This window comes from Phacochoerus africanus, chromosome 6, assembly GCF_016906955.1.
Source record: "Phacochoerus africanus isolate WHEZ1 chromosome 6, ROS_Pafr_v1, whole genome shotgun sequence".
In the NCBI taxonomy this organism is placed as follows: domain Eukaryota; kingdom Metazoa; phylum Chordata; class Mammalia; order Artiodactyla; family Suidae; genus Phacochoerus; species Phacochoerus africanus.
This window is the reverse complement of record NC_062549.1, coordinates 106550941-106563995: the sequence shown is the minus strand read 5'-3', so window position 1 is coordinate 106563995 and position 13055 is coordinate 106550941. Positions and strand designations below refer to the sequence as shown.

At 36.8% G+C, this 13055-nt stretch overlaps 1 protein-coding gene across 4 annotated transcripts in view; it reads right to left on the bottom strand.

Moving 5' to 3' along the window:
- The window catches only part of TRIM33 (tripartite motif containing 33), a 131693-nt gene that overhangs the window by 33756 nt on the left and 84882 nt on the right, over positions 1 to 13055 (bottom strand). For all 4 annotated transcript variants that reach the window (XM_047784953.1, XM_047784954.1, XM_047784955.1 and 1 more), the window contains exons 5-6: positions 5901 to 6017; positions 1702 to 1816 (exon numbers count right to left, since the gene is read on the bottom strand). In XM_047784953.1, coding sequence (XP_047640909.1) covers positions 1702 to 1816; positions 5901 to 6017 — 232 coding nt within the window. The remainder of the gene's footprint in view (positions 1 to 1701; positions 1817 to 5900; positions 6018 to 13055) is intronic.

Sequence of the window (13055 nt, the reverse complement as noted above, 5' to 3'; positions counted from 1 at the left end):
ATCAGTGCCACCTACTGGTGTGGCATAAGTCTGAAGTTAAATTCTCTTCTAAGTACTTAAGACAAAAGAAGAAAGAGGACTCCAAAGCTTTAAGAGCCAGAGCTAGGGAAACTGGTCACATGACAAAAGTTCATAAAGAACAAGGGAGTAAGTGAGGGATGAAGGAAAGGCCAATTTGGGAAAAATGCTGCACAGGAAAAGTGAAATGTTTTCTAGGAACTAAAATTCCCAGAAGGGATAGGTGAAGTCCTATGTCCTTTGACATTCAGCAGGCTAAACAATTTGCCTCTTCATTCTTAACCACTTTCTTACAAAAAAAGACCCAGCTTGATTTACTGAACAATTTTTTTCCCTAAGGAAACAAGTTGGTTATTTTATAAGGTAAATCAATGAATAAATATATTCAACTAACAGAAGCTTCATTTACAGCTTCCCTCAGAAATCATCCCCTTCACAAAGCTTAGGAAAACCTCTATTTTACAAAGTTTAGAAACACGGTACACTTGAAAACATCTAATGCTTAAATTATTAATATGTTAGAAATACATGGCACATGATTCATTAGGTATTTGTGTATATTTTAGCATTAAGAGGCATCTTTTCATTCAAAAGTTTTGGGGTTTTTTTGGCTATGCCTACAGCATACAAAAGTTTCAGGGGTCAGTGATCAAACCTGTACCACAGCAATACCAGAGACCCTGAACCTGCTGAGCCACCAGGGAATGCCTCACTTAAAAGTTTTTAAAATGGTTTCAGAACATTATTTTAGAACTATAATTAAAATATATTTGCAGTAAGTTAAAAGTTATCAAAAATAATTGCTTGCTCATGCTCTCCACTTACAAGGTCCCATGTATTTCAGACAGAAATAACTCTCTGCTGACATAATTTCTTTTATTTGTATGTAACTGTCTAATATTTCAACAATATTCTATGAAGAAATGGAACAGAAAAAAAATTTACTATGAAAAATTTGAGGTTAATATTAATTAAAAGTTAATCAAATATTCACATAATTTAAATTATTAATATTCCATGGAGCTTTAAACATAACCCTGTACCATCTAAGCCTACTTAAATGCATAAAATTTTGAGAACCAATCAACTCTGGTCAGTAGAGTCTGATTAAAACATTTTGGGTTTCACAAATTGACTAGATTCTCATTTAGAAATTTACATCCACATAGTAATCTCAAAATACATAACACAGAGACCTAATAAAACAAAATTATCAGTAACTTTAAAGTTTATAAATTTCAAAATGAGTAGCATTTGTAGCAAAACTATGGAACATTTAAAAAATAAAGTGAAGCACACACATGAGTCAGTAAGACTCCCAATACACATTCATATGTAAAAATTAAACTGAGGCTCATGTTGGGGGGAGGAGCAGAGGGGATGTGGCAGGTGAGCTTAGTCTTCATTTATATCACATTTTAGTAATAATTCCTGCTTTCTTAAGAGGACAACACTATCTCCTAATTTATACAGCTAAAATCAGTGTTATTCATTAAACTGGGTTGCAAAGTAACTTGAAAAAGGTCTATTTTCCGATTAAAAACACCAAAAAAAATTTTTTTAATTTACTTTACTTCCCTCCACCCCCCCCCCAAACCAATCTAAAACAGCTTTCAATAAAAATTAAAAACAGCTCAAGAGCAAGAGAAGCAGTTTTTGTTTTATTTTGGCTTTGAACCATACCTCTAGCTGCTGTAAGAGAGATTTTCCTTTCTTATTAATTTCATTGATAAGGGTGAAAATGGCCACTTTAATTTCCTGTTCTACTCGTTTGTTAGTTTCATTTACTTCTTTTATCCTGAATAAGAGAAATGCATCATTAGGTTATCAACTTATCCTACGTCTCTGTATTACCAACTGTTAAAGAAATTCACCCCACTGGGCACTTAACCAAGTAATTAAAATTAAACCTTTGTCAAATGTCCAACTAAAGTTTCGGCAGAACTGACCACTCAATCTGCTAAACACCAGTTATATATGTAGACATAGAGTGGATTAAAAATTTAGTAGCTTTAAATTAAGCTCACAAAGGGCAGTTTATTAATCTAGACGTGATCTCCTTTAGTTCCAATAACATGAATATGATATACAAACATCTGACATCAATAACTCTGGTTAGTGTCAAACCTGGCCCCCTGGTTCTATTTAATTTTAATGCTTTTCAAGAATAATGTGAAAGGAAACAATGTTGCCACCAATACTATTATCTTTTGAAATAGCAGGAAGCCTAGAAGCATTTAGTTTCACTTATAACTTAACCACTTCGAATGTGAATTTGGATACACCCTACTCATAGGTTCTTCTCAAAATGATTATCTACTGTATACAGTTCCTTAACTGTGTATTTATTTCCTTGAATAAAACATTCTCATTCCTTTTTAAAAAATAGCTGTAGATGTTTTAGAAATATGTATAAGTTCCTGCGCAGTTATGAAAATTCTGGGTACAAATATGAAATAGCCAATAGCTTGCTATGTATAAAACAGGAAAAGAAGAAACCTACCAATGAATACATAAAACCTTAACAATCATAAGATGGTAATCTTCAATTTTTATACATCCTACTTCTGTAAAAACCATAACTGATACTTTCAACACCTAAAACTGCCTTAAATTTGCCAAATTCGAATTTGAGTAACTTTAATACATTAAGCCAAAAATGCAGTTTTGTCTCCTTTGTACATCAGTACTAACTTAGGCATTTATTTTAAAATTTTATTAAGGAGTTCCCGTCATGGCACAGCGGAAACAAATACGACTAGGAACCATGAGGCTAAAGGTTCGATCCCTGGCCTTGCTCACTGGGTTAAGAATCCGGCATTGCCATGAGCTGCTGTAGGTCACAGATGCAGTTCAGATCCTGCATTGCTGTGGCTGTGGTGTAGGCCAGCAGTTGTAGCTCAGACATGACCTCAAGGCTGGGAACCTCCATATGCCACAGGTGCGGCCCTAAAAAGCAAAAAAATAAATAAATAATGAAGTAAATAATTTAAAAAATAAAATAAAAATTTATTCAACTCTATCCTATCTTTTATTTATTTATTTATTTATTTGTCTTTTTGTCTTTTGAGGGCCTCACCCGCGGCATATGGAGGTTCCCAGGCTAGGCGTCGAATCGGAGCTGTTGCTGCCAGCCTACACCACAGCCACAGCAACGCTGGATCCTTAACCCAATGAGCGAGGCCTGGGATCAAACCCACAACCTCATGGTTCCTAGTCGGATTTGTTTCTGCTGCACCATGATGGGAACTCCCAATTCTATCCTTATCTTATTGAAGTGAGTGGAAGACATTTTTTAAAGTGAGAGTGCTGATTACTAGTGGTAAGAAACATATGACTCAAACTTAAAATGCTTCAGCCAAAGGTTAAAATTATTAAGCATGCTAAAAGCAGAGATTACAGAGCCACAGTCAAACTCTCCTGGATTTAAAGTATGCATACTCTATGTTCAACTGAGAAGGAGGAAATAAAATGAAAGTATATTTAAAAATGGAGAAAAGTCATTGGACAATCTGTCGAAATGGAGAAGTATCATTAGACATTTTAATACTTTGATACTTTTTTGTAAAGCTCTCTTGAGATGAAATAATCTCCCTAACCCTTTGTGATCTTCTAACACATAAACCTCACTTTCCTACACAGATTCAGGAACATATATACAAAATATGTACAAAATATACAAATAAAAATATGGGACTGCTATACAATTTGTCTCACTATCCTGTCTCTGGAAAGGACATCCATTTGTAATTTATGAGATGACAGTTACCCTCTCCAATATCATCTACAGTACATCAGCAGTATAAAATACATCCTGACAGATCCACAAGAGCTAACTATGAAACTATGACTAGTGTGTATCCATATATTTACACATTATCCACGACCTCTGAGGAGCCTTTATTTTCCTTTGGCATCACTTTATAAGATGAAAGTTCTAACACCTTACTACTGCCTAATGTACTATTCTCTAATATAACATACAATGTACTATTCATTCATCTTCAATATTTTTTATTATCATTTTATTCATCAATTTTTTATTTTTTAATTTTTATTTTTTTGTCTGTTTAGGACCGCACCCATAGCATATGGAAGTTCCCAGGCTAGGGGTTGAATCAGAGCTGTAGCTGCTGGCCTACACCACAGCCACAGCAACAGGGGATTCAAGCCACATGTGCAACCTACACCACAGCTCATGGCAATGTCAGATCCTTAACCCACTGAGTGAGGCCAGGGATTGAACCTGCATCCTCATGGATACTACTCAGGTTCATTAGACACTGAGCCACAACGGGAACTCCATATTATGTATCATTTTAAATCATCATAAATTGACTTTAGTATTTCAGAGTACCTAGAAGTTTCAATATTTGTGAATCTGAAGAATAAGCATATATCAACCCTATTCATAGCTCTAAAAACATGGGTTTTAGGAGTTCCCGTTGAGGCTCAGTGGTAACGAACCAAACTAGTATCCATGAGAACACAGGTTCAATCCCTGGCCTTGCTTAGTAGTTTAAGGATCCGGAATTACTGTGAGCTGTGGTGTAGATTAAAGACATGGCTCCGATCTGGCATATTGCTGTGGCTGTGGTGTAGGCTGGCAGCTACAGCTCCAATTTGACCCCTAGCCCAGGAACTTCCCTATGTCGAGGGTGTGGCCCTAAAGAAAAAAAAGACAATAAAAGGAACTAAAATTAAAAGATGGGTTTTATTTATGCCGGCTCCATGTTGGTCTTTAAGGACTTTTTCAGGATTCCTAATCTTAACCTATTCACTCATAGAACTTAGTTCTGCTTGCTTTATCAATAAATTTATTTAGAAATAAGCCAAAATAGGATTTTTAAAAACTCATGGTGTTATTGATTTAAAAAAATCACAACAGCTAAAATTTGAAAGCATACTATGTGCTAGAAACTATACTACCTTATAACATCCCTAAAATAAGAACTGCTTTTTTTTTTTTTTTTTTTTTTGCTTTTTAGGGCTGCACCCGTGGCATATGGAGGTTCCCAGGCTAGGGGTCAAATTGGAGCTGTAGCTGGTGGCCTGAGTCACGTCTGCGACATACACCACAGCTCACAGCAATGCCAGATCCTTAGCACACTAAGCAAGGCCAGGGATCAAACCTGCATCCTCATGGATGCTAGTCAGATTCGTTAATTGCTAAGCCACGATAGGAACTCCAATGAGTACTGTCTTTAACGCTTGTTTTACAGATAGAAAATTAATTTGTCTACCACTTGTCATATTCTCTCCTATCTTCCACACAGTCTCCAGTTAAAATTTTGTAATTCAACTCTCTACACAGTAATTGCTTTTTCTACATTTAACTAAGGCTTACAAAGACTATAGTCATATTAATTATAAATAGTCAAAAATGTATCCTAAAACAGTACTCAATATTTTAGTCACTTAAATTTTCTTTTTTCTTTCTTTTTTTTTTCGTCTTTTGTCTTTCTAGGGCCACACCATCGGCATATGAGGTTCCCAGGCCAGGGGTCTAATTGGAGCTGTAGCTGACGGCCTACACCACAGCCACAGAATGCCAGATCCAAGCCGAGTCTGAGACCTACACCAAAGCTCAGGGAAACGCCGGATCCTTAACCCACTGAGCAAGGCCAAGGACTGAACCTGCAACTTCATGGTTCCTAGTCAGATTTGTTTCCGCTGTGCCAAGAGGGGAACTCCTCATTCAAGTTTCCATTAATTAACAAATACTATAATCAAAACTCAAACACACCACTGACCCCTCCAAAACAAAAACATATTTTCAATTTATGCTTAATATAACATAGAAGGAAAACAAATTTAAACTGGACCCAATGTGTTTAATAATCCATAAAGTAAAATTATGATTTCCAGGAAACACAACGTACCTATTTTGCACCTGAGTAGCTGCAAAATGAACATAATTCTTCTTCTCAAGAAGCTTAGCCAGTAGATTCTCAATTGCACCTTTCTGGTTTTGAAAAGCTTCTTCCAAAAACTGATACCTTTAAAACCAAAACAAAAATTACATTTAAAATGGAAAATTTACAATTATGATTTGGAAATGAAGAACTGCAGCATGAGTCAATCTGGAAACCTTCCTTTAATGATCAACATTCAATGCTGGCCACATACCCCTTATGTCACCAGCAATTTTTAACTACCAATTCCTACCCTCTCAACCTGACCCTGAGAAGCCACTACAGGACAAAAAGAAATTACTCATAATTGTTCCAGTACGCTTAAGAGTTCTGATTCAAGATTAAATTTTTACCCTGAGGGGGGAAAAAAAAGAAAGCAGGAGGCCTAACTCTCCCAGACTTCAGACAATATTACAAAGCTAGAGAAATCAAGACAGTGTGGTACTGGTATAAAAACAGACATACAGACCAATGAAACAGAATAGAGAACCCAAAAATAAACCAGAACACCTATTGTCAATTAATCTTCGAGAAAGGAGGCAAGAACATAAAATAGGAAAAAGACAGCCCTTAGGAAGTGGTGCTGGGAAAACTGGACAGCTGCATGTAAATCAATGAAACTAGAACACAGTCTCACACCATGTACAAAAATAAACTCAAAATGGCTTAACCACTTAAACATAAGACAAGACACCATCAAACTCCTAGAAGAGAACACAGGCAAAACATTCTTTGACATCAACCGTACAAATGTTTTCTTAGGTCAGTATCCCCAGTCAACAGAAATAAAAACAAAAATAAGCCAATAGGACCTAATCAAACTGACAAGCTTTTGCACAGCAAAGGAACCCATTAAAAAAAAACAAAACAGATAACCTATGGAATGGGAGAAAATATTTTAAAACAATGCAACTGACAAAGGCTTAATCTAAAATATACAAACAACTCATACAACTCTACAACAAAAAAACAACCCAACTGAAAAAATGGGCAAAAGACCTGAATAGACATTTCTCCAGAGAAGACATACAGATGGCCAGCAGGCACACGACAAAATGCTCAACATCACTCATTATTAGAAAAATGCAAATCAAAACTACAATGAGGTACCACCTCGCACCAGTGAGAATGGCCATTATTAACAAGTGAACAAATAACATGCTGGAGAGGGTGTGGAGAAAAGAGTTCTTTCCTTCACTGTTGGTGGGAATGTAAGGTACAACCACTATGGAAAACAGTACGGAGGTACCTCAGAAAACTAAATACAGAATTGCCATATGACCCAGCAATCCCACTTCTAGGCATATATCGGAACAACCTTTTCACTGAAAAAGATACATGCACCCCTATGTTCATAGCAGCACTATTCACAGTAGCCAAGACATGCAAACAACCCAGTGTCCATCGACAGACGAATGGATTGAGAAGATGTAATATATATATATATATATATACACAATGAAATACTACCAGCCACAAAAAAAAGGACAAAACAATGCCATTTGCAGCAACATGAATGGAACTAGAGATTCTCATACTAAGTGAAGTAAGTCAGAAAGAGAAAGACAAATACCATATGATATCACTTGTACCTGGAATCTAACATATGGCACAGATGAACCTATCTACAGAAAAGAAACAAACTCATGGACTTGGAGAACAGACTTGTGATTGCCAAAGGGGGAAGGAGTGGGGTGGACTGGGGTTTGAGGTTCATAGATGCAAACTATTGAATGTGGAGTGGATAAGCAATGAGATCCTACTGTATAGCACAGGGAACTATATATATCTAATCACTTGAGAAGGTACATGATGGAGGATAATGTGAGAAAAAGAATGCATATATATATATATGTGTATAGTTGGGTCACTTTGCTGTACAGCAGAAATTGACAGAACATTATAAATCAATTACAATAAAATCTTTTAAAAATTGAATTTTAAAATATCCAAATACTGGTGATAAGTTGCATACATTTTAAATCGTAAAATAAATATATATATTACAAAATACCTTTAAAGGTAGGGAAACTACCCACAGTTCCAACATGATAAAATCACTGTAGCTACTGTTATATATAGTTTCTTAGCCTTTTTATTATGCTTCCTCCATTGCCCTGCCCCCCCCCCCCATTTTAGGGCTGCACCTGCAGCATATGGAAGTTCCCAGGCTAATGGTCAAATCAAAGCTGCAGCTGCCAGCTTATGCCAAAGCCACAATACACGATTTGAGCCACATTTGTGACCTATACCACAGCTCAGAGGAGTTATCAGGGTACATACAATACTAATTGATATAGCTGAATAAACAAGTTTGAAGAATGGACTCTGTCAGAAATCAGCACCTTTGGTAATTTGGGAGTTTAACTGGATCCATATAAAGTAATATCCATGGTATGACCTAAAAACTGAATGCGTAACTAAGAGTTAAGAAAAGACCACTGGAAATGAGAAGTTCAAGGTACTGACAAAGTTATAATTATCTATGTTAACAATGAAATCATTAAAGTAAATCATTAAAGTAAAGGCAGAAATTGACATGAAAGGAAGGCTATGAGCATCTAGATGTTTGTTGCCTTCAGTGAAGGTCTAGGTTAAGGTAAATCCAGGAGGAAAGGCTAGGAAGTTGTTGACAAAAGGAAAGTTCGCTGAGCGGTATGGTTCAAGGACAACCAGAGAGCTTTGGAAGGCAAAGTTTAGAGCAAATGGAGAACAGCGTTATAGAAAACAGTTGGCAAATGAGGTTTCTATTTTGTGCATTAATTTTTTATTATAGTAAAATATACATAACAAAACATATTGTTTAAAATTTTAAAGAATACTTTAAAGCAAAAAACAGCTGTCTACAATGTAATGTAAAGTCTAGCACATTATAAGCTGTATAAGACATTAATTAAACAGCATAAAAGCATGTGAGTATTTTGATTCAAAAGGCTTTTAAAAAGAGTTGCTACTGTTACATAGGTAACCCAAAGACTGTTCTTTCACTGAAGGAGCAACACTTGGTTTATTTCCTATACCATAATTTCTCTATTCCAAAATAAAATTTTATTTTATTTAGTCTGAACAGATAAATCAGGAATATGAGATTACCAAGCTAGCCTTTTAGACTGAAGCTTTACATTGTGAGGAAGAAAGATCCTTTGACCCAGAGTTTAATTATGTCAGCAAATAAGGCATTTAGTAGAAATGTCAACTAGTATCATAACTCACAAAATTTTAATTCATAAAATTTAACCCTGTACATCTTTTCTCACCTCAAAATAAGTGATTTAAAATCCTTTTTTCTCGAAATGTCTTGTTGCACTAATGTGAACAAGTAGCAAACACACACATCATGATACACCTAGGTGAAAGTAAGTTTTCCTCCCCTCACATAGGAGTTGACATCTGTGCTGGATATTAAAGGATAAATAAGAGCTTTCTAGATATTGGGAGGAAGGTAAGAACCTTCACTGGGGGAAAAATCTGAATGTACAGAAGTACACAGTTCTGAAGCCATCTGTCATTTTCAGGGCTAAGGAAAAGAAGGCAATGCTAGAAGAGAAGGGGGAACCAGAAGCTAAAGCACTGTTCATTTTGCTCAACTTGTACTCAGATAATAAATAACAGTGAGCCATCAAGGTATTGATTAAACAGTGATAATCCTAACTGTCTCTGTTCATTGAAATAAATTTCAATTATTAGAAGAAACATACTAACTGGAGCTTGAAAAACAAAGGAACGACTATGGACAGTTTTGGTTAGAAGCTACTTTTGATTCCCTTAGCTAACATAATAAACTAACACTGAGCTTTCTTTTTGAACAATCAAAACTTATAATTGAAAACACTGCAAAAAATGGGGGGAAAGAACCAATAAATGGATTAAGCATAATTTTGTTAATATGTAAACAAATGAAAATAATTTCTTAGATTTTTCTTTCTTTTTTTTTTTTTCGGCTTTTTGCCTTTTCTGGGGCCGCTCCCATGGCATATGGAGGTTCCCAGGCTAGGGGTCTGATCGGAGCTGTTGCTGCCGGTCTACACCACAGCCACAGCAACATGGGCTCCAAGCCACGTCTGTGACCTATACCACAGCTCATGGCAACGCCGGATCCTTAACCCACTGAGCAAGGTCAGGGATCGAACCCGCAATCTCATGGTTCCTAGTTGGATTTGTTAACCACTGAGCCACAACAGGAACTCCGAAGTAATTTCTTAGACTTCTATCTTGCATATGAAGCAGCGCTTCTTAACATGCGATTCCTAGTGAAAGTGAGCTATTTTCAATATTTCAAAATGTCTACGTAAAAGCTGTGCATGCCTATGATGTAGCTATGATGGGCCTCATAAACAAGACTTTGTGGAACTTTAGCTAGAATTTTAGAAACTCAGTATAACACATATGACTGATCATCATGCTTCTGTATATATATATAATTGAGAAATAAATTATCATTTAATGTAGTTTGCTAAGAGGTTTGGAAAATATGGTTCTCATCAGTATGGGAAATGAATAATAAAAAATAGGCTTTTTTTTGGAGTTCCCGTCATGGCGCATTGGTTAACGAATCCGACTAGGAACCATGAGGTTGCGGGTTCGGTCCCTGCCCTTGCTCAGTGGGTTAAGGATCCGGCATTGCCGTGAGCTGTGGTGTAGGTTGCAGACGAGGCTCGGATCCCGCATTGCTGTGGCTCTGGCGTAGGCCAGTGGCTACAGCTCCGATTCGACCCCTAGCCTGGGAGCCTCCATGTGCCGCAGGAGCGGCCCAAAGAAATAGCAAAAAGACCAAAAAAAAAAAAATAGTTTTTTTTTTTTTGCTTTGCTTTTTGCTTTTTAGGGCTGCACCCATGGCATATTTAAGTTCCCAGGTGAGGGGTCAAATGGGAACTATAACTGCTGGCCTAAGCCACAGCCACAGCCATGCAGTGATCTAAGTCGTGTATGTGACCTACACCACAGCTCAAGGCAATGCCAGATCCCTAACCCACTGAGCGATGCTGGGGAGCAAACCTACATTCTCATGGATACTAGTCAGATTAGTTCCTGCTGTGCCACAACAGGAACTCCCTAAGAGGGCTTTTTTAAGGTTGAGAATCACTTAACTATAAAATACAAACTGTAACTTTTTTTGTTTTTTTTTTTTGCTTTTTTATGGCCCCACTTACAACATTAGGAAATTCCCAGGCTAGGGGTCAAACTGGAGCTGCAGCTGCTGGCCTACAACAAAGCCACAGCAACACCAGATCCGAGCCATGTCTGTGACCACACCACAACTCACAGCAACGCCGGATCCTTAACCCACTAAGCAAGGCTTGGGATCAAACCTGCGTCCTCATGGATACTTGCTGGGTTTGTACCCCGCTGAGCCACAAAGGGAACTCCCTACAAAATTTAGAATCTTATCTGAGTCCTGAGTTGTATAGGGATGCTATTCTATTTACCAAGTAATTGCAGTATTTTTTCTTAGTAACTGTCAAAGTGTTTAACAACTCATAAGATTTTAACTCTGACACTTTTAGGGAAATGTATCATCTGAGTCTGCATTCAAACTGAATACCTAGGGAAATATTTTTTAAAGTTGCTAAGTAGTAACTCTGACTCAGTTTTTTAAATTCAGTCATTCCATAAAATCTAATAAATATGAATTACATAAAATTACACAAATTTTCAAGCTTAAAGTTCAATCCCACTGAATTTATCATCCACTTGCAAAAAGTATCCATTTATAGCCAATTTTGTCAACACACCTACCCACTCTATCCTCAATATTATTCTGAAAAAAAAATTTCCAACATTATATTTGTTCTAAGAATTTATCAGCCTAGAAATAGTAAAGTCAGTCTGTTTTGAGAACTTACTTATTTTCAGGCACTGGGCTAAGTATCTTATATGGATTTTTTTATTTAATCTTTAGAAAGATTTAACAACTAGATTTAACTACTGTCTTCACAGTAACAGATGATTTGGACAACCTTCTCTGTCTCAGTTCTTTTTCAGAAAAATATATAACAATCACTGTATTTATCTTATAGGATTATTCCTCAAATTAAACTGATCAAAACAACACCAAGCACTTAACAAAAACAGTACTTTTCGGAGTTCCCCTTGTGGCTCAGCAGTAACAAACCTGACTAGTATTCATGAGGACATGGGTTTGATCCCTGGCCCCACTCATGGGCCAAGGATCCGGCGTTGCTCTGAACTGTGTTATAGGACGGTAGCTACAGCTCTTACTGGACCCCTAGCCTGGGAATTTCCATATGCCACAAGTGCGGCCCTAAAAAGACAAACAACAACAAAATGGTACTTTGCTTACTAAAGCACAGTAAGTAAGGGATTAAGCTAGTTATCACTGCTATTTTTAGCAGTAATTTTTAAATGATTTTCATTGTTGTAATAAAAAAAAAATCCAGTCCTTCAACAATGAAGAAAAGCCTACAATGTACATAAAAACCTGTTTTTGAGGACTTTTTTTTTCCTCAATGGGAACTCCACGTTTTTGAGAATTTTTAAATGAGGCTATGTTCCTTTTTCAAGGTTTTAAATGAAAGTGAGAGGATAACGCCCTAAGGGTTCAGTAACAGCTGCAGAGAGCACGTACTCTGAACAACCATGAGAACCAGAAGGGCGGAAATCTCAAGAAAGCTTGGGGACGATATTAGAATTCTCACATAAATAAGAAGAGGAACAAAAGTCAACTTTAATTAAAGCTTAAAAAAAAAAACCCACTAACATCAAATGATGTTTCAATTACTTAAGACACAGAACAAGCTGTTACTTTATATTGCTATCATTCTTCAAATTCACTAATCTTTTCTTCTGTAATGTCTAATCTGCTATTAATCCCATCTGAAGTTAAACACAAAAAAACTGGGAGAGGGGGACAAGAGAGTAACAGAAAGTTTTGTTTGTTTGTTTTTTGTCTTTTTGCCTTTTTCTTGAGCCGCTCCCATGGCATGTGGAGGTTCCCAAGCTAGGGGTCTAATCGGAGCTGTAGCCACCGGCCTACACCAGAGCCACAGCAACTCGGGATCCAAGCCGCATCTGTGACCCACAGCACAGCTCATGGCAACGCCGGATCCTTAACCCACTGAGCAAGGCCAGGGATTGAACCCGCAACCTCATGGTTCCCAGTCA